Source organism: Leuresthes tenuis, unplaced genomic scaffold (assembly GCF_036924035.1).
Source record: "Leuresthes tenuis unplaced genomic scaffold, fLeuTen1.0.hap1 SCAF_5, whole genome shotgun sequence".
Taxonomy (NCBI): Eukaryota; Metazoa; Chordata; class Actinopteri; order Atheriniformes; family Atherinopsidae; genus Leuresthes; species Leuresthes tenuis.
In genome coordinates this window covers 2275388-2301407 of record NW_027325359.1, presented here as the reverse complement: position 1 = coordinate 2301407, position 26020 = coordinate 2275388, and the positions used below count along the sequence as shown (strand labels likewise).

The 26020-nt window shown below is 38.9% G+C and overlaps 1 protein-coding gene across 3 annotated transcripts in view; it reads right to left on the bottom strand.

Annotated features, from left to right (window-relative positions):
* tspan9a (tetraspanin 9a) overlaps nt 1–26020 on the bottom strand; it is a 166610-nt gene that overhangs the window by 27456 nt on the left and 113134 nt on the right. For all 3 annotated transcript variants that reach the window (XM_072385428.1, XM_072385429.1, XM_072385427.1), the window contains one exon: nt 131–322. In XM_072385428.1, the coding sequence (XP_072241529.1) occupies nt 131–322 (192 nt within the window). The remainder of the gene's footprint in view (nt 1–130; nt 323–26020) is intronic.

Genomic DNA, 26020 nt, shown 5'->3' with positions numbered 1-26020 from the left:
CTACTTTATGAGAGAGACAGCTTCTCAATATTACTTCAGTCAATGCATTTTAAATGTTAACGGGGGGTGCAAGATGAAGTTAGACTAAGACAGCTTTGAAGTATGATAAAGAAATCTAGATTTAACTCACGCTCAGAAGCAGGCACTTGTTCTCCTTGATGGCACCCAGGCAACCGAGAAAGCCCGTAACCATGACGATTGCGCCGATGGCGATGACCATGTTGGCAGCTGACAGTGAGGGGAATGAGGGTGAGAAGGTGGCAAAGCTGCCCTGTGACACAGAGAGCCAGATGCCCACGCCAAGCAGCCCACAGCCACATAACTGCAAGGCAAAAGACATGACAGACAGCAAGGTGAGAAAAGAAATATAATGCTATTTTTCAGGGTGAGTGTTCATATTCATATATTCATAGCCAAATTCATTTTTCACCTCTACCATGACGGCTTTAGTTATAATCACAGACCTCCTCAAAGGAATAAGGTTGTTTCTAATTTGAAAGACAAACACAGTGCAAAAGTCTCACTTCCGTCTGGCTGCCAGGGGCCCACACACTTACCAAACACTGCTAAAAAAAACAAGAGGGTTTACACTAATTACAGCCATGATAAGCCAATAACAACTCTGTAAAACTTGGACTTGGGCCGAGCTGGTTTTGAGCAGTTGAGCTGATTACATTAAATCCAGAACAAACAGAGCTGTAATTACTCCACCCATAAAATTAAAATTTCCAAGATTTTCAAAACCACCTGCAGTATTTTTCAACTTAACCTAGAGGGAGCAATTCCCTAATCTCACCCTGGCAGATGTGTGCAGGTCTGCAAAGTGTATGTTAATGCAGGATAGTCCTCATGAAATGCTTGATTTGCAGAGTGGAGTGTCCCGTCTGCTGATGTGTTGGTCTATTTATCAAAGATAAGTCTCATACAGCATGAAATATAGACAAGGAGGTAAATGGTGACATTTTTGTGCACACCTAATAGAATGAAAAATCCCAGACAATCTAATCATATAAATAAATAAAGAAAGAATCATTCAAAATAAGTTAAAATATGGAAAGGGGGCATGGCAAATCATCATGCTGCCATCCCCCCATCCATTCCCACTGCTCCCACCTTCATCTTTAATCCATGCACCATTGCACCAGAACACTTTAATGCCCGTCAGCAATATGTACAGGAAACCTGCTGGGCATGCAAACAAACACACACTGAGGTACACATTCATATACAGCATTCAGACAGCCATCACCAGGTAGGAATTATGGAGAAATATGGTTTTGTTTGAAATGGTTTCCCTTTTTTCTTTCTTTTTCTATAGAATGTAGAACAATGAATCAACTTTACAGAGAGGTCATCTTTATATTCTATAAGCTGACAAAGTTAAAGTGTCAAAAAGCTAAATGAATAATAAGTCTGACTAAGTTCTGCACTTACAACCTTTTTACAGGCAAACTAAGGGAATTACAGCTCATCACTAACTCCACCCAACTCAAAAGTAGCACTCAGTGGTGTTATGTGATGAAGTGTAAACGTAACTTTGGGGTCTTAACTGCAGGTATCATGTGGTGATAAGGCCCTCAGATCTAATTAGTTCTACAGAATCTGTAGATACATGAACCAAGCAGTTTCATCTCAAGTGTCAGCTAATTCTCAATATTTATTAATCTGTAACCTTTGAGATGTACAGATTTGATGTTGAGGAGACTGACCTCAAAGGATCAAAGGAAGTGTTTTGGGATATAGACAGAAGCACAACCATAAGACTGACTGATGCACTTACCTTCACAGAGATTAGGACAAGAGTAGATGTAATTAAAAGTGAGGGTGATGGGAAGGAAATTAATGGGGACTGGCAAAAGCCTTGTTTGAGAATGCTAAAATTTCACAGTCGATAGTGTGTTATACTGTGGATAAGACTGGGGGATGTGCTCTAACAAAGTCTGTTGTTAAGGTTAAAAGCACTAGGTGGTTTCCTTTGAATGAAACACACGTGTTTGGTCACATCCAGATGACACAGAAGTCACAATGGATTTCCCCACATATAAGAATAAGTGGTCTGAATGAGACCTTTTCGCTTTGAGTGAGAAAAAGATGCATTGATTCTCGCAGAGAATTTCAATCACTTATATCCTGAATAATTCAGAGACAGCTGAATTCATTGGGAGGTACCTGCAAGCCTTTTATGCTTACTTGATTAAAAACAAGAGAATGAAAACGTAATTTGAAAAAAAAAAAAGCTGGTAAAGGGCATGTCTATATGCAGTGCGCCTAATATATGGAATCATGGCTGACACTATTCAGAGGGCCAGATTATATAGAATGTGAGGAGGGATTTAAAGAAGCAAGGGACTAAGTAAGTTTAAGAGGTCAGACAGATAAAGTGGATTTACAGCTATAGCAAAGGTGAGCACCAGTAGCTTTAAGACTCCAGGTGGGAGGGATACAGGGCCTTCTCCTAATTGCATTTAATGCTTGGCGAAGGCAGCTCATCCAAGTGTGTCAATCTCATTTAAGTGATTGTAAAACCACCCAGCCCCCTTCAATCTGTCTGATCTGAGACTACCAGAAGGATGGTCTAATCTCTGCCATGCCTCTACAACTCATACAACAAAACACCACACTTCAGTGGGATCGTTGTGTTTGCACCACAGGGGAAAACCTTCCTTTCATGCTTCGATCTTGTCATGTATCTGGCAAAGCACTTTCTAATCTTAATTGAGACATGGTCATGTTTTGATAGAACATCTGCAGGGAAGTGTCAAGGGGTCCCACAATACTGGAGAGGCTTGGAACTGGTGACAGTAAGAGTTTACTGTAAAGGCGGCAACATAAATACAGAGAACTGAAGATGCAGGGTTATGATAAACATTTGAGTGAGAAATAAATCTGAATAAATATATAATAATATTCTATGCAACATTGTTTTTATCTACTTGTGATTTTGGTATATGCAGTCACTCAATAAAATGTCCCCAAGTAATTCCACATGAATTATTTGTGCAGATACATGCTCTGGGCCATTTTTGTTTCACTGTCAGCTTTCTCTATATATGCCTCTTTGCAGGTTGCAGGCTAATCAGCAATTACCAAAGCTGACACATGCCAGCTTTCCAGGTACATGACCATTTCAAGTGTAACCCGCTTTAGTGATGTATGAAGTACTTTAGTTTTTCAAATGTCTTAGAAACTGGAAAATGCTGTCAAAACCATTCAAAGGCTTTGCATTGATGTTCTATTTGATCACATCCCTGTGAATACATAAAGCACAATTGACGCTTCCTCTTAACTTATCACTATGAATGCTACTTTCATATTTGCAGCTGGAAAGGTACAAATCATACAGCTGTGGAAAAAATCTTTGCAGTCTGGAATAAAAACATAGCTGCTCTTAATACTGAAGTGAGCTTGAGAAACTAACGGTGAAAGCAAGTGGGTGCATTAAATTATACTTGATATGGTGTCACTTTGCACATTAATGGGAATAAAAGAGTGTGATGAGAATGTATGACCTTAATACATGCTGGGCGATATTCTGAGGCACTTCATTGGCAAGACAGAATGAAATCCAGTGTCTAAATGTCACTTGTGGAAAAGTGAGAAGAAAACCCAGCAGACAGGAGAACAGAATACAACACCATTAACTTTCCGTTAGAGGAAACAGGAGGATATGAGATGTGACTGTCAAGCTGGATAAGCGGCTCTTGCAGTTGGGGGCCTGATAACAAGTTTGGGGTGAAAAATAATTGCAATGTCACTGTGTATTTCAGCAGAGAAGCAACATTTCAAACAGAAAGAAAATGTGAAAGAGGTCAACCAGTGGGTGTGAAAGATGGTATCAAAACCCATAGAGATTCAAAAAACACATGAGATGTCTGTAACCGAGAGACCGATCTCAGAGGGAAAGATAAAGAATAAAATAGAGGCTGACCCCTCATCCGAGTGGCTGGCTTGGAAAATTATCAGTTGCTGCAGTAACTGGCTCAGTGACATGTAGCCTAACTGCCACAGGACCCACTTCAATCTTCCCCACATGAAGGGGGTCTAAGTACGCAGGTGGAACATTGGAGGACATTTCACACACTGATCACTTGGGGGTGGGTGGGTCATGACCTATTGCAAAGAATGGCCGCTTCTGTCAAATTACTGCTGTCCTCTGTGGCTGCTCTCATCAGAAGAACTCAATGATCCAGTCAATGAGTTTGTGCAGTTTTAGTGAGAGAGTGTGCATGGGCACTGAGTGTCAAAGCCTCTTAATTCAGTTTAGTTAACGTTTTGTTGCCAAGAGTACATAATAGGCTAATAAAGACTTAGCCTTTTACAAGAAGGACATGCTTGTATAGTAACTCAGGAAGATATATATACCAGTGAGCCACAACATCATTACTATTAAAAGGTGAAGTGAATAACATGGATCCAGCATTCTGCTGGAAAACTTTGGATTCTGCCATAAATGTCAGTCTTACATTGACATATACAGTGCACCTAAATAGTGCTGCAGAAAAACCATGATCTCCAGCGACAATATTATTCTCTGATGGTAAAGAAGAAAGTGAAGGATTAACTGAAAGAAGCCAGTTTTTTTTATAATTACAGAGGATAATGCAGAGAGGGATCTCACTGAATTACTACAACAAGCTACCCGAAGCTGCCTGAGCAAGTTATCTGTTTTCAACTTTTCAACAGAGAATGGCTTTGAAGTACAGAAGACAAGCCAGCTAGTCTGCAACTCATGGTAGCAACAGACATTCAGGAGGACAATGTAGCCAATTTATTAGCCCTTAAATTAGATTAGACTAAAGTTTAAATTCCAATGCACTTTTGGAGTTAATCACCAAATTTTCCCTGGAAATATGAGGTTTATTTTTGGTTATGAAACTGCTTCTAAATGACTCTGGTAGATGATTGCCTTTACTTTTGTTTTGGAGCTGGAGGGTTAAAGGCAACTTTTGCTGTTGGACAATCATATGAAAGAATAGCAGTAAAGTTATTTTCCTTTCTTTCCCTACTGGAAAGAAGGGTCAGATGGTCAAAGTCTTAAAGTTTTTCATGATAAGGCTGAAATGAAGCGCCATACTTCACACTGTCAGTAATTTGGAAGAACTTCCTCAATAATGTAAAGCTAAGGATGGAGCCACTTTTTGCATGTTAAAATCTTCTCTGCAGTTTACAGCAATGTTGTCTTTCTTTTTACTTGTAAAAAAAAATAAAATAAAATCCTGTGGCACATAAAATCTTGTGCTCTGGCCAGTATTGATTCTGCACTGAAAGGAAGATAAAGGATATTCACTGCAGCTAAAAGCAGATTTTTCAATTTCCCACATGATCCTGCAAGTCTGTGATTCATGTTACAAAGTAAGTGCTATTCCAGGTGCAAGAGGGAGCGAGAATCACGGAACAGCACACATAGCAAAGCAACTCTAAACAAGGAAAAATCCCTGAAAAATAAAGTTAGACTATTTGTGTTTTTATCCAGCAAGAGAAAAAGGTCTTCTTTGAAGCATGTTGGGAAAGAAAGGAGCCACTTAACTGTAGCCTCTTCAGAGAGACTTGCGTGCTTGTGTGTGCTTGTCAGAGAGGGTTATTTCATTAAGGCTTCTTCCAGATAAATAAGTACGTCTAGCATGTTTATCCTCTGTGGTTGCAGAGGGAGAAGAGCAAAAACAGAAGTCTTTGTGATGCTGAAGTGAGGTTATTTTTTACATTACCATTGTGGATTTATTCTCTAAGCCACCTTGTTCTTTAAAAGAAATGTTGTTGTTGTTAAGTCTTTTATCAACAAGAATTGTCTAAGTTCAGCCTCACTACACAGCAGCTGAATTACCATAAATAAAGTACCTTAAAAGGAATTACCATTTAAGTCACATCACAATACAAGAACTTTTGATTCTTGAAAATGGCAATTCTTTAGTGGATGCAATTAAAAGTAAGTCTTTACTTCAAAGCTGCTGACCAGTTGTGGGTACTATAATCTACTGTGCATTCAGACAACAAAGAAGTGTGTTTTCTGCAAGAAACCAAAGTTTTCAGGGACGTCAAAGCAAGTTCAGTGGAGTATTCCTTATTATTGAAATTGGAATCTTGGTTTTCTTCAGTGAACCATGTACAGTAAAAAAATAAAATAAAATCAGATGGATGATAATACTTGGGGAAGGTGCAGCTGCATTGTTATGAGGCTCACACATTTCATTGGACTACATCCTTTCACACAATATTTCTCCCCTTCATGGAGGAAAGAAACTGTTAGCTACAAAAAGATTTCCAGTACAACTTCCAACCTCCTGTCCCCTGGGGCATCCTAGGGGCATCCTAGTTATTACTCTGAGAATACTGTACAGCTGATGTGAGTTGTATAACATGTAAATTATTCATAGGGGCTGCGATGATGGCTGAGGTGCTCTCAGGCTCAAAATTAACACTGCATGAATTCAAAGGATCGAAACAGATGTGGAGCGTAAGATTAAAAAGTTATATCTGTCTGGTTAAAATTTTATTCCCTCAGAGGAGTCCTGTAGGATTCACTCAAAGCACAAGACTACCTAGAAAATCCCACCGCCTGACCAACTGAATAATCAGATAACATGCTGCTTTGTCTAAAGATGCATTAGCTAGTTAGGGGAACGACAAGCTTTTATGGGTTCAATTTTATATGTGTGTAAACATATTATTTTGAGCATCTGTGAGGGAAATTTAAAAGCACACAATTCTTTGTGTCTATGTTTTCTCGTGCTTGGCCTTGAGATCGCAGCATTATTGTGGTGGTTCTGGTTGGATACCTTGGCAGGGCACACAGAGATCTGGGCCTAGATAGCCCTCTTTAAGGGTCTTCAATGATGCACCTGTCAATAATGCTGGGTTTGGCATGTTTCCCTCCCTTCTTCTTCGCTCTCCCGAGATGCACTGAAAGGCCTATTCAGTCCAAAGTGACTCTAAATCAATCGTGCCAGGAAAGATTAAAGACAGATGAGGCTTTCTCTTCCTGTTGAGAGCAATCCCTGCTTTCTGCACTGACACATCCATACACTTTCACACCTGACAACAGCTTCTAACTTAAAAGACAAGATGGGAAAGGAAAGAAAGCCAGGACAATGTTAGAAGAAAGGCTATTAGACACACCTGACTAATTCTCTTGTTAGATCTCTAACATCCCAACAAGACTCTTCAATCGGCCTAAGAACCCATAGGCACTTCAATTATGCATTGATAACAAGTAGGGGAGCACCATGAAGCGGACACTCATCCCATGATTTCAGCCAGAGAGCAAGGAGGCTTTGCTTGCCCCTCTCAGTCAGAGAGACTCAAAGGGATGCACAGGAAAACGGGGCATGCAAGCCAAGCACAGACTACAAAGCACAGAGCTACAGAGCAAAGCCCTGGTCCGAAATACAGACAGACACTACCACAGGAGAGAATAGCTTCTTTACTTCTTCATACTGCAGATGTGGAGAGGCTGCGGGGATTTCAGCTGCCCTGGTTTTACTGCTACCTTATATATACTATGTCAGCTCGAAGCCAATGCATAGAGATCCAGTGTACTTAGTCCTTTACAAAGATGAAAGACCATAAAATCCGAGTAATGTTCTAATGAGGACAATGAAACATAAAAACATAAATGGGCTGATAACAGGAGGATTCATTGTTCACTCAAGGCACTAATTAAATGTGAAATGTGCCACTTGTTGTTGACATCAAAGGTGCATATGGAGATATCCTATGAGGCGTTTGCATACAATAAAAAGTGAACATGTTAGAAAAATAAATAGCAATTTATGTGAAGGCTGAGCCTTTTATGAGTGTGTGCTTGCCTCCACATAAACTAGCTTGCCTGTAAAGGCACACAAACATTTGGCTCATATAAATATCTCTCTGGTCAGCCAGTGCAGCCACGCCGAAAAAAGAGGCAGGCAGTCAGTTGGACAATCTCCCATTGACTTTCACTGGTTGAAGGGCTTAATGACTGTGCTGGCTCAGCATAGACCATGACCAGACTATAGAGCATGACCAGAACCCTGTGTATTAGACAGTTTCAACACTCAACATGTTTCCCACATAATACCTGAAGCAGTGGACCAAAGGGCTCACAGAAACTGGAAATCCCTAATGGACTATGTGGCAGCTACAGAGTACCAGAAAAACAGAAAGCCAGAAAGCTACCATCAGCACATTTCTTTGATTCTCATTTTCACTTGCCGTATCTAAACAAGCTTGAGACTAAATGTGCAGGTTTGTGCAGGGCAATAGCCTTTGTAAATGCACTTCTGTAGGGTATTTACTATAGTGGAGTTTCCCAAGTTAGTTAACCAGATGATTATTACTCTAAAGTACATACAGTATAAAGATGGATAGATGGATGTGGCCACTCATTGTTTCTCAAGCTGCTGTTATGAAACCTCAGGATCAGAGTTAAACCATCGTAATCATTGATTTATACAGCCAAAGATGAAATGAAAGGCATCAGTTTTAGTGGGAACCTGGGGACAAAATGTAAATGTACTGGACAACTCAAGTTGATTTCTGCTGTAAAATTGGGCATTTCTTGGGTCTTTAAATTAACTTTAAATGACTCTTTGAGGAATTGCAGTCCCTCTCAGATTAGATCTTGCTTAATGTGTACACATTTTGCATTTTGAGTTATCATTAAATAACTACAAAGAATACAACAGCTTCCAAGAACAATATAAACAACCATAAGAAAAAGTTACTTTTACTAAAAGACAGAGGGCATTCATATTATAATTCGAGGTGACCTTGTCTGGCAATGTTTGAGACTGCCTGGAGAGCAGAATATGCCGTTACAAATGTATCTCAAGTGTCTGACAATTGCTCGACTTAAATAGGTGAAAAGCAGCCTCGGGATTCCTTCCTGGAAATTTGTGAAATATTCGGTTATCAGGAGCTTGTTGTTCTAGTTTTATCCACAGGGCCAGTTGGCCTGACCTTGTGCAAAAACAGCTGCTGGGAGAAAGGTGATACAAAGAGCATGTGTGTGCATGGAGGGGTTTGTGCATTACATGGTTTATTATCTAATTTCACTCCACGCAATAGATGAGTGGCCTTGCTGAAGGGATGATCTGTACAGTGCACAGCCGACTAAGATCTGACCTGCTGTTGCTGGAACACAACATCCATTAGAGACACTGGTGCAAGCACACTGCCAACAACATTTCCCCATAAAGTGACAAAGGCTCATCCAAAGTCCTCATGAACAGGAGGGATTTCATGTGCCAACCAGTAATGCCTTGAACCCAAAGCAAAGTGTGAAGCAATGAGCCGGATGTGCAAAAACACAATCAGTCTATTCACGATGTGCCTTTAGATGATTTACAGAGGGGTGGAACAAATTTCTAACAAATGCATGAAAGTAAAATTGTAAATATCTAAGCATATGTTTATTCCTGGAGCAGCAGTGCTGTGAATGGTAACACTTTTGTTATGTAACGCGAGGCATTATGCATCCCTGGAGGAACAGAGGGAAGATGAAGATGCAAAATATGCACATCCGCTTAAGTGAAAACCAGAGCTCCATGCAGATGCCTAGTGAGAAGAAAGGATATTCAGATTGAAAGACATATAATCAATAGTTACTCTGCATGTCATACCACAGGGAAAATGACTTATTCTCTACTATCATACAGGACTTTTTAATACCCTTTTGCCTTCATATTGTAAATTATTCATCAACGCTTTAAAGACACAGCAATGGAAATATACTGCAGATGGGAATGGTTTGCTGATGTTATTACAATTTTTGCTCTAAAGAGATGAATTAGCCGGATGGCACAGAAAGTAGGCATTCATTATTGGTCCTATTCCCTGTCTCCTTATATATTTTTGTTCCCTTATTGCTTATCTAAATACCATAGAGAACACTTCTTTTTTTTCCTTCACAAATTTAGTATACTACAGTGTAATTCACGCCATATTGTATCACAGCACACACATACACAGAAAAAAGCTTCTGTGATTTTGCACAGCTGCTGGAATAAAGCAATACGGCAGACCACAGACTTTCCCCCTCCTTTATTTTCAGTGAACAAATCATAGAAAATGGACCTGTTTCCGAGAATGTGTGCCAAAACTGACATAATTCCAGTGGTAATAAACTTAGAATGTGATAGGATGCAAACTGAAAACAAGACTTTAAATTAACCAATTCAGAAAGTCTATCTATATTCATGGAGGTGCAGGGTTCGGATGCTGTTTGAATGTTGATGATGCTCTGTCTGCATCTGCTCCTCATCCAAGGGGAAACTGGGAGAAATGGTTTCACCTTTGGACTGAGAACCACAGCACCTGAATGTTGTCTAAAGGCCAAACTACTCATACAACATTATGAAAACCAAATCTTGGAGTAAAAAAGCAAAAACAAAACAGACTTAATATAGTGTGGGTTTCTTGAACTATCACAGATTTTTATTAAGGAGAAAAAAAAGCTAAAAATGTAAAGTTTTAATGTGCCCAAAATTGCACTCTATTGCTTATGGTGAAGCCCTACTAAGCGATCTCTATTGTCTTAGCATGAACTATGTCTATCTAAACCCCTGTTCTTCGTCAGAATCTTTTGCTTCTTTTTATTCATTCAAACACAACTCAAGAGGGATAATGGTCGTGAATTACAAATTACCATGAGCATCATTGCCTCTGTCAGGATACAAGGCTTTTTATGGAGGGATCCCAAAATAAATGACCTTGAGGCAGCACTTGAGAATAGTAAAAAATTTGCCACATTTTTGCCTTAACCAATGTGTTGAGGTCTGAGCATAACGGGGACAGCTCCTAACACCACACAAATGCTGCTAATAAATGCAGTTTTCTCTTTTGACTGGTGTAAAGGGCAAGTTTTAGTGGCAGTTTGATGGGACCGAAACGCTTCCTTGCTCCTCTCTTTCCATCTACTGCTAAATGCCTCATTGGAGGTGCCTTTACAGTTGACATGCTAATTAGCGCAGAAGGGAAATGGACTGTGTAACGACTTGGCCAGCCAACCTCTGAATTCCCATTGGCCCCATATCTCAATGCACTGGACTGCACAAAGAGACATATCACTTAATAATTGTTGGGCATCAATCCTTGTTGTGATGTAATCACAAGTGTATTATTCACTGTAACCCACCTTGGGGCTGTAAGAAAGGAGACAAAGAGAAAAATAAATCACAGACAAGGGCAGAATAAATGAGCCTTCATTCAGGTGGTGATGTTGCACCAAGAAGGCTGTAATATGACTCCATAAGTGACCTCCACTGGACAGCCACTCACCCGCAACTCCCAGGACCAGACTTCCCACCCTTGAGTAAATGTTCCGTGAGTACATAAATGCTTAAAAGATTAAAAGATTAAATAACATTACGCCTCACTGGAAACAGCCTTTGTTTTCAGGGAACAGCACAACATGTTTGTGATACTGAAAGATGATTTATGTTTGCTCAGAGATGATCATTCATGAGATTGTCACACTAATTCTGACAAGATCATATATGCTTTTCTCCAGTTGATATACAGTATATACGATAATGTTGTGGTCATGTGGTGTAGAGTGCCGCATACTCCTTTCAGCATGTGCATCTACAGTAAAGCAACACTCTGCCTCCTTTACACACTCCACAAATGTGCATATTTAATGACACTTTTCAGTGTGTGGCAGCAAAGTGTTCTGCAGAGAAATGTAAAATTAGACTCAAAAGCACCAAAGTCATCCATTTCAATAACAACGTGCGTTGTTGTTTTCATGGTGTAAGTCCTGATTTAACCTTTTAAAAGTTGTTTTATACAATCCTGACATTTAAGTCAATACTTCACTCATTGCTTGTTGGCTGAGACTCAACAGTTTTCTAAAAAATAAGAACAAAGCTCTAACTTTAGCATGTCAGTATATAGCTTATTTATATAATCTTTATATTATCAATGCAAGACTATATTTCTTTTAGATTAAAAGAATTTTAAACTGTTGACAGCTTGGGACCAGAGTTTGATCAGAACCAAAATATCTTTAAAACACCTCTTCAAATGCATGGACATTAGCACAATATTTGTTGATTGCGAAGTAAACTAAATATACTGAGGAGATAATGATTACAAAAAGTTGCTCTAAATGCATTCGTGGCCATGTGTGTGACTACATGCTGATTCCCTGCATGTGTATTTCACTTTTCAGTTGCCGCTCGTGTCTCCCAGTCATCACTTGAAGAATTCTAGCGGGTGCTGTGGAGGCCAGCCTGTCATCAGACACGGGTTCAAAGACAAAGCTAACACGGATTACTTTCAACACAATATTGTGTGTAATTGCTGTATGTGATTGGCACTCCGCCATGCTGGCTGTGGCTTTGGTCTTTCGCCAGAAGCAGGAGTGACACCAGGAGGGAGCAGAATTTTGTCAAGAGCTCTCCAGTATGAAATATGGTAATCATAAAAGACATTTTTCATTTTCAGTCAGCAGAACTGTGCACCAACTTTGCCATCTTTCTTAGAATAACTTACATACATCACAAACGCACTTTGAAGCACAGCTATCCTATATCAAAGTAGCCAAAAGGCTCAAAGTGGGGAAACAAAAACACCAGAGGAGGGATGTAGCCTTTTCAACATTAAACTCATCAAATATGTAAGAGTTTCAAGAAAATTCAAGACCTTGAATTTTGTTGGCCAAACTCCCCTTTTTTCTTTATTCAGAGCACAAACTACAGAGGGAGAAGAAATCACTTTCATTTATAAGTCTGAAGTTGTTCATAGAATCCAATATTTTTCTGATGATAGAAGATGATATGTTTACTAAACCTCCAAATGTTGTGATGAAATATAAGAAAGTGAAGCAGAAAACCTATGTTGTTGGTAAATGTTCTGGTAAACAGGTGATTTCACACTAAACTTCAGCAGCATCCCAAAAAAAAACAAGATTACAGAGTGACAAGACTGGATATGAACTTTTCACAAATCCCAAGTACGCTAAGTTCGGCAAACAACTTCCCATCCCCTACCTGTGAACTGTATAATTACTTTATTTTTATGCTCTTTGCCCCTCTGATTTCCCATCAAGTGTCGAAACAGTCGTGTGCGATTGTAGGCTGACTTAGAGGTAATGTTGAAACTCACGTATGAGGAGGCAGCTGGTTTTCACTTAAATCTTGTGCATGTGTATGTGTCTGAATGTGTAGGAATCTCTTTTGACCCTTCCTGCTTTCTAGAATGAAGAGGTGTAAGTGACTATCAGAGAGTGGTTCATGTCTCTCTGCTTGCTTTTGTTCAAAGTGTCCTCATGGGAACATGAAGGCCTCCCCCTTGCTGACATACAGACTTGTCAGGCATGCCTGTGGCTCAGCTCTGTGCTAAGGTTATAAGATGGGTAAGGTTCCTGGAAGGAAAATGACTCAAGCAAGCAAATATCCTCCCATTTCATTTCTTGTCATGTCCCTTACTTGCAGTGACACCCAATCATTTAAATGTAAAGTGAATGGGGAGGAGGAGAAACTGTTGGCCTTCAGTTTTATGTAGGAGTTGACTGTAGATGGGTGATTTGTTTTGTGAGCCCTCAGAATAGATGTTATAAATAAATAACTGGATTACAGCAACTGAGTTTGGAGGAGTAAGGAAACTATGTCATTTTCTTTTTCCATCTAAAAAGGTGAACAAATTTCGCAGAGATGTTGATCTAAGTGATTATACTCTACCCAGTGAGGCATAACGTTTAGGTAGAGAGGCATTTGGTAAAAGAATGTGTTCTCCTCGGAGGTTTCAGAGCAAGGTTGATCCATACACTGCTCGGTTGTCCACCTAAAATTTCAAAGATCCCCCAACATCCAACCTATTTCAGCCAAGGCTAAGAAGAAAGAGTGCAACCATCTGGAAATCGTAAATGTGTTTGCCTCTTATCTTGATTGACATCATCTCTGTGAATATTTGCAAACCTTTACATTTGTCAAAACTATATGGATAAACAAATCAGGTGTAATTTTCATTGGATGTCATCTTTGATTAAAAGAAATGAAAAATATTCCTTTGCAAAAAAGTGACATAACACAGAACATTAGGGAAAAGATGCTTCCTGCTATGCGGTTGGCCTTTGTCATGCAGGTCATCTTCTATTGCTTCTTATCTCAAGTTCTTGATTGCTAAAATCATATCTCTTATGGTTAATACATTTTTTTGTGGCTTGTGGTTCTCATAAATTAAATGCACAGATGAGAATATTAATAACTTTTGGGTTCCATTCTGCATTTTGTAAACCAAAGGGATGAAAATTTGAACTTTACCATCAGAGAACTTTGTATCACTTTCCTGTTGAAGTGGATCATTTGCAGATTTTCCCCAAGAGGCCCTGAATGGCCTCTCATCACAAGGAGCATTAGGTTTACATGCTGGGTCAGTTAAGCCATGTGCCCCTCTGGCCCATATAATGCAGTAAGGTCAGTTGAAGTCCAACCAGCGACTGAGCTGATTGAGGTGGTTATATATAGATAGCACTGGCAAGCTAACTCATGCAGGGGACCAGGCTGGGGCTCTGTCACAAGGCCTGTAGTGATTTAGTGCAAGATCTTTAATCTAAAATCAGCCAATGGCATGATGGAGCCAGACCCTTTTCCATGACATAAAGCAGGACCAGATTTCCCCTGTGGGTTAAGGAGATGAAGTGAATCAATTCAGAATAAATTAAGTATGATGAGACATTAATTGTCAGTGAAATGGTGAGGGTTTAGGAGGCAAATCTGATTTGCTGAGAAGGAGGAGACTTAGTGAGAGGGGTCAGCTATTTACCTCAGTGACTGAAAGGGAACATGCCTGTGGGATTTAGGGTACATGATCTGAATAGCCCAGTATTTTGGAAGATGTTAATGTGAGGGGGGGTTATTTGGTGTATGTGAGAGGAGGATTTTAGCTGGAGTGTTGCAGTGTGACCATCTTCTGAAAGTCAAAGCCAGAGATGTCACTTGTACCATGCAACAAGGTGACATTCTGGGTTTTAATCATTGACGTCAATGTTTGTTGAATTTATAGATCATGAGGCTAAATTTATTTGATGAGCCGCTCTCCCCGTAGTCACAAGTGACAACCATAAGATGGTAATCCTAAAACAATGTAACAAAATCACAAGCAGACACGATGCATGTATAATTTAAACTAATAATAAGCTTGTGGTTTTTGCTCTTTTTTAAAAGAGCTGTAGCCATAAGACTGCTGAATCTACTGAAGAAAACTTGGTTGTCATTTATAATTTATGTGTGCACATTTTCAAATAAAACAATGTGATCATGCAGAACACAAATTTAAGAGACAACATGATGGCAAACAGAACAAAGTGAATAGGAAGAAATGATAAGACAGATCCACATAGGGAAGCACAAATTATTTGCAAAGCTTCTAGAGCCTTGTAAGTCTGTCATCAATGTACACAGCCAAGGAAAAATGGCTAAGATGAATCAATAGAAATAACCGATGTCAGTGATAAGTTCTTTGGTTAGTCAGTGGCTGAGCTCAACACAAACACTCAATTGGTCTGTCAGTTGCTTGCAAGCTCAAGGTTTCTGTTACTATGGCTGTTCCATTGGTCATTTGGCATGAAAAAAACATGTACAAACCAAACAAGGTAACATTTACTTTGCTCTTCTGAGGTTAAGCTTTTCAAATTGAATTGAGATTAAATACAAAATGTGTAGTTTAACCTTATATGATATAGGAGGACTAAAAGCAAGCACTTCAATTCAGATTCATCAACAGCTCACACTGAAATCCCCTCAATTTGATGTGAAGCATGAATTAGCAAAACATTTAGTTGCAGTTATTGCCACACAAAAAGATCACACCTGACACTGAAAGCAAAGGTTCACATATCTTTGCTGCTCACAGATATGTAGCAGATATCTACCGGATCGTCTTCCTCAAAAAAATGCTAGGCCAGTTGAAATATTGTTCAGATTTTTTGTTTCATTGGCTCTCTTTATACTATTCTAAGGTTACATTTATGGAGAAATATAGAAGTTCTGGAGAACCTTTAAACCTTTAAGTAACACTGTACATTTAGGAGAAATATTTCTCAAGCCACTTGGATATCCACCACAAGCTAAATGTTTTCATGGTGTGAAATTGAGCAATATAGATGAAGAAAAAAACTCTTAGATTATGAGGCGCGAGAAGGCTTGAGAGAACACTTTTGATTTTAGAACAAAGATGAGTGCGGACAGTCTCACCTTGTTATTTCTTGCCAATTTGCATAGGAATTCTATGACTGATTGAAAAAAATGGCAAGACTTGATTTTCAGGCTGTGAACAGGCACTCGTCACTTGAGATAGTGCAGAAAAGAAATTGGATTTGTGCACATCTTATTAGTGCAAATCAAAGTACACGGAAAAGGGAACAGCAACCTAAAAACCAAGAAAGAGATTGGACTGGCAATAGCCAGCTAGGGATGATGAGACTCCATCCATCATCAACATTAAGTTGTACAATTATCAACTGACAATTATTCATTTAAATACACACCCGATTGGCATATGTTGTATAGACTTCTATAACTCTTCTTTAACTGTGGAAAGTACATGTGACAATTTTTCGAATAAATCAATAAACTGATTATGATTAAAATTAGCTAGTTAATATGCTTGTACACGGTGCACATTGTGCCAAAGGTTGGTAGAGCAACAGTACACGTGTATTTTTCAGAATGTCAGGGATAATTACCAAACCTAAGCTTCATCTGTCATCTATTCTACTCACAGTTATCTTAGCAAATAGACTTTCAGATATAATCCCTGTTAGCTGAGCACAAACAGCAGGACTTAAAGAAACAAAGACCTTCACGAGACTCAATCAAAAGATCACATCTCAACTGTGAGTCTGACAGAATTGAGTTTGCATATTGAAAATAATTGCCACTCAAATGAAATGGTTTTCAACAAAGATGATTATCCTTATGATGTGGAACAAGATTAGCTGTCCAGGCTCTGAGCAATGACAAGGTACTGTGGAGAAGATCTAGTATTATGTGTGAATGTAGAGAATTGCTAGATCTATCTGTAGATCTGATTTATTGCTTTTGTTGCAGTTTGATCAGTATGCAGACTTCGTGTCCTCACACTCCTCTAAAAAAAAAAAAACAAGCAATGTTGCTTAAATATCTCCTCGTCCCGTCTATCGGCTGTCAGGGCAAAAGGAAGCCTTTTATTTTGTGGAGGATTCACATGTGGCTAATGGTCTCTGCTCAGGATGAATATAAATTGACTTTGGTAAGGAAAGAGACAAGAAAGTGGGAGGAAGAGGATCTGCTCAGCAGTTTATGGTCAGGCTTTCTGAAGGCAATTCAACCCTTGTTAAAGTTAAGTTTAAAAATGTCTCACTATCAATTATTAGAATAAAATTTATAATAATATTCTCTGTGATAATATTGGTGGGCAACCTGGTGTGATGAAAGATTTATACTTCTATACCAACATTATAGCTACTCTCTACAGAATCCAGTAGTAAAAAGTGCCCCATTGAGAGCAATAACCCAAAATGAATAATAAAAAAAAATGTTGCTCTGCACTTAGTGTCCATTACCAACAAGAAATATAAAATGTGTTACTGTCTTTGAGAGGAAATGACAAATTTGACTTAACTGCTGAATTAAGAAGCGCTAATTAATACTCCCGGTTCCCCTCTATCCTCCGTAGAAAGCCCACCATTTTCTTTCCTTCCAAGTTGTAGATTCTATCTTACAAAGGCAATTTGAAATTCTCTCCAATATTATCCTCACTGACTGGATAAGCTGCATCCCTTGAGTCACCTCACCAGAGAGCAGCTATTATGATTTAACAGGCCTTTCAAATTGTCAAGACTGTCTCTGTGCTCTTCATATAACTGTTCATAAGTATTCTAGGAAGAGCTCAATGCTGGAAATTTTTTTTAAAAACATTTTGATCAGGCATCTGCTGACTGAGAGTAAAGGAGGAAGGAAAGACAAGAAATGTGTCAAAGTGTCCAGTGTGTTGAAATGATATTGAAGAAATATCAGATGGTGATTAATCAGGGGTCCTAATATGTCTTTGAGAACAGAGTGTTACCTTAAACAAGAGACAGATTCAGGTTTCTGAAGACAGAAACTTCAATTATCCTTGAGTTGCTTTCAACACAAAAACACCTGTGTCAGGTCTTTTTCTTTAAAAAAGGAAGTTGCTTTATTCTTCTTGAAATTCAAGCAGAAGCTCTTGTGTTAATATGACTGATAATATGTAGTAAACATCTGCAGCCTGGCAGCTGTTTCTGAATAATTGAAACTACACCTGTCATACTGGAACTTGTAAAGTGAACAATGCTGTAATATTAATCATAGCTGGATTTGTAATTCATTGAGGTTTTAAAAAATAACAACATAATAAATTGGACACAAGAGAATCAAATACAATGTGTGGAACACATGTTCTGAAGAAGTAAAATGCAGACTGGAATGTAAAAGACATGCGCCCGTGCTTTTATTCTGGCTGTGCTGCTGGATGAATGAATGCTGCAAACGTTTTGTCAGATTTCCTCAAAGGCTACGGGACTGTCAAAGGAGCCCCAAAGCCTGCTTGGACAAAGGATGCACAAAGGTGAATTTACACAATACTAGAAATAACTTTCAGAATATTGAAAACATTTCTTATTAAATCCTTGGCCTTCAAAAAAGTTTGAAAAGACTAATGATGAGACGAGAGTAATTGAAGCAGTTTGAGGAAACTTTGCCAGAAGTGACTGCTTACACCCTTATCACCATTTGAGAGGAAAAGGATCCACATGAGAGGAAGGTCTCCAAATTGCGCTGTCAGGTTATAAGGTCCTCTGGGACACTGTAAGCCAATAATAGACTGTTCACAAACAGTGAACAAAATCAAGGTTGAGAACAACTTTGAGTCATTTAAGGTGCTTAGAAGTTGAAATTTCATTATGGCTGAAAATTGGCAGCTTTCTAGATTTCTTCAGATGAAAGTTGAACGCTAAAGGTTATAAGGGCATGACTTCAATTACATGTCATTGATGTTAATGGATTAATACTGTGTTGGACCTTGTGATATTTGCCTTAAAAGTGTAATCAACAACACTGTCATGTCAAGGAGTCTTATAACATTCATTTGAAGGACACTAACGTTATGATGTCTGATTTGCATTAAGACAGGGTCTCATTACCCTTTTGGAAATGGGTTAATTGCTCTGACTTTTACTGTAAAGGTAGGTGGAGCTGTGTTCTGTGGTGGATAGCAATGTGACCTGGTTAGAAATGGGCATTTGAAAAGGAATTTCATATATATATATGTACACACACAAACACACATATATATATGTGTGTGTTTGTGTGTATAAAAGCACTAAAATACTGATCCAATTTCAGAGATTCTTGTCTTAGCAGTGAGGTCCCTGATCAGAAGTTAAGTAGGCAACTCATTCATGCTGCAGGTCAGCTGGCCTCTGGCTGGCTCGCGGTGGATGTCAGGCAGTGGCAGTAGCATGACGGAGGGCAGGTTCTCCCAGTGTGGGGCCCAATCTATTAGGAGAAATAGGAGCTCTCATGATTGACGAGTTTCTCTACCTCATCCATCAGGTCTGGCACACAGAGGCCTGACACTGCCATATCCCTCCCATGTGGCTAGGGACTGCTACAACCCTGAGCTATATTTGCTTGCTGACATTAATGCCTTGCTGTTCCCTGACTATATAATCTTTCCCCTCTCTCAATCTTTCTCCTCTTCCATGACGTTGCAAATCTGTGGCTATCTGTCTGTGCTCTTCCATTATAGCAGCTTATACATTAAAACATACTTTGATATCCTGAATTTTAGGATGTAGAGCAATTTAAAGTGTAGTAGTTCTGCTTGCTTCACAGCTTCCAGGTGGTTCTCACATGCTGATATATATCAACCAAAGTGCAATATATATTGTACTGCAAAGAGCCAGAAGTATTGCTCGACAAGTAGGCCTGCACAACAGTTTGATTTGTGTCACATAAATATCTAAAGTATGAAAGGGACTTGCAGGCTCCTTGAATTTTTTTTAATTTAATTCTCTGTACTACAAAGAATGTAATATATTTCTCTTTTTTAATAAAAAAGATTTTCTTAAAACCTATCTTCTACCGGTTCTCTTTAACATTGGATACTGCACTCATTCAAAGGCTATCAGCTCTGCAACACAGAAAAGCTGCACTGGGAACTTGCTTAGCATAATGATGAAACATTGAAAATCAAATTGTGCAAATGAAATGTGGAGGAGAAAGCAGGGGGAAGAGATTCCCACATTGTCTGAGTCATGCAAGCTTTTTATTGGAGTTGTTCTTGTCATCTTATGAGAGATGTCAGGCCTATTTACTTCCCTGTCCCATCTTCATTTTCATTAGCATGCACTTGGCTGTTGGTCCATAGAATAATTTCAATTAAAATTAAAGTAACGCTGAGAACAGCTCAGTTTTAGGTGGGGAGCCTGCAGAGGCAAAAGAGCCTCTTCACAGTGGGAAGTCATGAATAACTTGAGAGTAAAAATAATGGTGATCTACATTAGAATCTACTGCATTATCATTATCATGCATAATTAAGACTTTAAAAAATGTTTGCAGCTCACATTAAGCCTGCATTAAAACAAATATTAAGAATTTTTTTTTAAAATTCAAGCCATCAGATACTAGAAACCCACAGACTATATGAACTATATTAATATATGAAGATGTAAAAAATACATCAAATTCCTGTTAAATGAAAATTCAAGCAGAGTGACTGAGTAAGCTTGAACTGGTCTGAGTAAAGAGCTTCTCAGGCTTAAGTGATATTTTATGGATTGACATTAAGAACCAGACATCTGTAAACCCAGCTTAAGCATGCTTATACTTCTCTTATTTAGTGAAAGCTTGTGCTAAGTGCAACACGAGGGGCATTCAGCCAAGCAACAGGAAAAGGGTCCACTCTCGGGACCTTTCATAATCCTCCTGCATAATTTCCTTGTTAAAATCCTCCTGCATCATCCTAATGTAGTGTAATTAATGAGGACAACTTTGCCCTGACTAATTGAAAATCTGCAAAGTCAGTCTCCCAATGGAAGGACAGAGTGTGAAGTGAGTGCTTTCAAAATATCTTTATCCTCAATAAACTCACCCAAAAAAAATCCTGCAGTGTAAACAGACAAATCTGTCTGTATCTGTCACTACCTGAACAGCATATGCTCCGAGGGTTTTTTCAAATCCAATTTGAGATGGCATCGCCTGCCTGGGGCTGACTTAGGTCAGCTTCCATTTTGACTGTTCAAGAATAAGGAGGAGCAAGTATGTTCCAGTGAGGGTTGATGAAGGGCTGGATAAAAATAAATAATAGAGACACCACATGGGATAAGTCAAACCTTGTGACTTCTTTCAGGAAAGATCCTAAGATGGTAACACATCAGTTTCTCCTCTCATCAGTCTTTCACAGTCTCATACACAGTACTGTGTCTTCCTTGTCTTCCCATTTCATTTTCCCAACTGACAGTTGAGCCAGCAATTTGGCTGAAGAATGAAAACTTCTTGTCCCATGATACACATGTCCTCACTCTGTTCTTTTTTTTCACATATGACATTAATGTTGTGATTAACTTGTGTTTCTCTCTCCCAGCAGGTATCCCTGGCCTGGTGTTATGGTGTCTGCTGTCTCCTCTTTCCTGTCCTCTCAAACCCCAGCTGGTTGAGACAGATGGCCCCATTTTAACAGGTTTCTTCCTGTTGAAAGGGAGATTTTCTTTCCACAGTCCCCTCTTGCATGCTGAGGACGGGGATTGGATTGAAGAGAAACTTCGGTGGAATCTGTTGGTTTCCTCAGCTAGGGTAGTTTTTTTTAATTGGCTTTGTATGTATGAATTGGACTGATTTGGAATTTAATGAAATTGGATTTGACTGAATTATGATTGGATTACAATGAATTGGATTCTATTTGGCTCTCGCCCCAGTGAATGACTGAATGGATTGTATCTTTGCAGTGTCTTGAGGTGATATTTGTCGTAATGTGGCGCTATATAAATTAAATTGAATTGAAAAATGACTGTTATGTGACAAAAAAGGGATTGTAAAAGTTTTAAAAAGACTGATTCTCCATTTCAATGCATTCAGAAACTAATGATTCACATTTCTTTATTCATTTCTCCTTAATGAGACACAACCTAAACTGAAACTACATTTGACTTGTGTTTTGTTTTAAAGATGTTATGAGATGTCACAGGGAACTTAATGGATTAGTCTATTTATTTGTGGCAGCTTAGCTAAAAATGTATTCTTTAAAGAATAACAGTCGAATCTGCCCTCCAGTCCCTTCCTGTCCCCTTCTGTTGACCTCCAAAGCCAAAGCATAGAAACTCAGCTCCACTATTGTTGTCTCTTTTGTTTACCGCTCTCCGACCCCCGGATCCTCTTAATTAAGGTCCTCTTACCTTACTAATTCATTCCTCAATGGCTGCCTGGAACAGATTACATGCTGGAGGTCAGAACAGAAGTTTCCTCTTATGGCAGTGCTGAGAAAGGGCTGCCTGAGATTCCTCTCCATCCGAGGGTAAACAACTTTAGTTAGCACAAGCAACAACTCACAGAGTCTGCAAGCTGACTGTAAAAGCAAAAGGAACAACAAAGCAAATTATCATCAACTGCTACTTCTGCAGGGAGAAGAAAAGGAGCAACCAGTTTTTTCTCATCTGCCATGGGGACCACAATTCTTTCAAGCCTGGCTTACAAATGACCAGACTGACCAACTGAACCACCAACTGAAAAAGCAGCAAGCAAGAAATGTTTCCCCTTTAATGGAATCGCATCGGGGCTAGAATAACAACAGCATTCATGGCTAATCAACATACATGTATTGATTGCTTTATTCACTTTATTCTAGCTCTATTCTTAATCTGCTTCAGTGGTTTACCTTCTGGATAGTTGCAGCTCTGCTTAGTTGCAGCCCTGCTTAGTTGCAGCTGGTTATTCTTGACACAGATGGAGGGTCGAGCATGCAAACCAACCATCCTATTTTCTAACTGGGATGATTAAGCTACACAAGCCACACAAGCATGCTTTGAATTGACTCCCACTGTACGTGCTCTTTTGTTCTGACCTCTTTTGTTCAGACATGCACAATCTCCCCCTCGATGTCTTTCTCTCTCTCTTGCTCACACACACACACACACACACATACAAATACCTCTAATTATAGGTGTTCATTTAGTTTGATTGCAACCTGAGTTTGTTTGTGGCATTTTTATATTAAAGCTTTTGAATATGTTTGCTTGTCATCCCAATGTTACACAAGAGGGAATTTTGCTAACCATGCCTGTCCAGAACAGCAAATTAATTTTATTTTGATTTATTGTTTTATTGATTCAGTGAGAATAAATTCCCTGGTTTCATCTTAATGATAAAGAGATGAGATAATGAATTAATTCCAAGAAACTACTTCTAAAACAAAATCTTTATAGATTCCAAGTCAGAGTGACAATGATAAATAAGAAAATGTATTGCAACTAGTACCATATCCATTAGTTACATGCCCTATAAATTAATCTTGGCTGAAGTAATTTAGGACAGAAACACACCATTTCGCTTTGTTGTGCACACTTAATTTTCCTCTTGATTGAGTATACATATTAGTATTTTCCAACCTCAGTATGTCCCAGAAGACAGAAGATGGCTGAGCAAAATGCATAAAAAATAGCAACACATTGCTTAGTCAGTCAAACCTCTTGGGCTGGGTGCAAACTTCAGCTCACAATTAATTAACAGTAGTCTCTGTGGGGAAATAAACACATGCTATGGTTAAGAATTCAACATGCAGTGTACCTCATCATGATTATATACAGGCTGACTAAAGCCAAGTCATGCAGCAGGAGGCAGCTCGTGTTTTATTTCTGTTCTCTATGTTACAGATGCATGTACTTTAGGATTCTGCTGCATAACAGAAGATAGAGACTGAAAAAAAGCCTGTGTGTCAGCCTTTATGCCAAGAAGTGAGCAGACAGTGTGGCCTGATGAAGAATCACCTGCTGTTACCTAACAGTCACCCCAATCCGCAGATCCACCACATTCAGCTGTTAGGTGTTAGTGAAGGATAAGTCACTGCAGGCAGTAATAGCTTTCTCCCACATCTCATCTCTGAGCTGCTATTAGACAAGCAGAACTTCAGAACAAGACAAAATGACATCTAAATTGGCATCTTTGAACTATTTTCTGGGGCAAAGTCTTGCAATATTTCCATGCTTTTTAAATCTCTTTATAATGCTGTCCTGAGAGAGAATATGGTTTAGATTTAGATTCCTAGATACTGAGCTGAACTGAGACTGTGGGAAAAAAGACAATGAACAGGAAAAGAGAAAAAGTTAGAGAGCAGGAAGTTACAAAAAAAGTGTGTTAAAGATTGTGTAATTATACAAATAATAAAAAAATAATCGATTTCAAGTTGTTCGTATGATATCCTCTTACTAATACTGTGGTGTTTTCTTTCCTTTCTTTGTCATAATGGATTTGCCTGTAAAAGTTTCAAGTCAGTTCCACTTGTACTAAACAGAAAGAACTGAATGGCTGCAGTAACCATGGAGGATAAAAATGTACATGAGAGCTTACAAATCAACAAGCTATCAGCATTCCCGTTTTACATTTATTCTACCTAATTAACATTAAAACGTGGAAACACCTATAAGTATAGCACTGACCTAGCAACTTTGCATGGCTCATTTGCAAATACAGACAAGTACATTTACGCACAGAAACTTTGGAAAAAGTAGCCTGATTCAAGACTATGCAGAAGATCTGTGTTAGCATGTCAAGAGTTCATTCCTCTCTGCGGTATTCCAATCAGAGCTGCACAGTGCATATAATTAGGCTGTAATTAGATGAAAATGCACCATAGGAGGCCGTGAAGTGTTGAAGATGGCGTATTGCCCCTGGAAATGGGCTATGAAAAAAATAACTACACTGTAGCTGTTCTGTATAATTGTTAGTAACGATAGTCATACTTAACATACCAAAAATATACCAAGATAAACGTGCATATCCGTATATGCATACACATGTAGAGATCCCTCAAGTAGAGGGGCTCATCTTGACACATCATTGAGTTTGGTTCCTTTTTTTGTCCTAAGAGAGGTGGCGTCAGGCTGTGCATTTCTGAAATATTAAGGCTCAAAACCACTGCATGTTGCTAATTTGAGAAAAAGAAAGATAAGAACTATAGTACTCTATTTGTCCTCACTTGAACTTCTTCCCCTTTCATCTGCGGTCAGACATGATTGCAAACATCGCCAGTGGGATCAATTAAAACAAACAAAACCCTATCACATTATCCTGGCTTTCCAGATGAGAATGTTTCATTAAACATGGCCCTGAATATATTTACATATTCCCGGATGCATGATGTCACAGTGTAAGTGTCTTTGAATGGCCAGAGATTCAATATGTGAGCGTAGGCTCTTTAATTCAAATTGCGTGGAGACTTTTTTGGTAGTCCTGCTCGATTGCTATCTCTTGAAATTAATTCATTATTGTTCACAGCTTTAGAAAGTGCTTTAAAAAATTAAGTTAGAGTGCGAAAATACAAATTCTTCAATAATTGATGTAGAGAATGCTAGAGATACTGCCTCAGCATAGTTATTTTAGACTGTGGGATAACTACTAGACAGACTATAGACAGCCTCACTTCTGTTTTTTACACATTTTTCCATCATAATATTTCATTATAATTATTTTAGCTGGAGGGATGAGGCTGCAAGAAAAAAGATAGCTGATAGCGGTTTTGTTTATTCTTAGCAGGACGAGGACATTAAAGTTGATTTATATCCTGGACAATGATAAGCTGAAACCTCGAAGTAGGCGACTAAGATAACCGGAGGCTGGATGTGAGGAGCATCCCTTTTTGTGCAAAAATGCTCACTGGTTGGGAAACTCACTGATTTGTGCAGATCTGCTCTCGAGAAGAATGATCAATACACTTCCATCCTACTATTTTTCTCTCCAAAGCTCAAAGAAATCACGAACAACTGCACTGACAGAGAGAAGGTGTGAAGCACAGACAGATAGCTGTGGGTGGTGAAGGTGGTCAATTC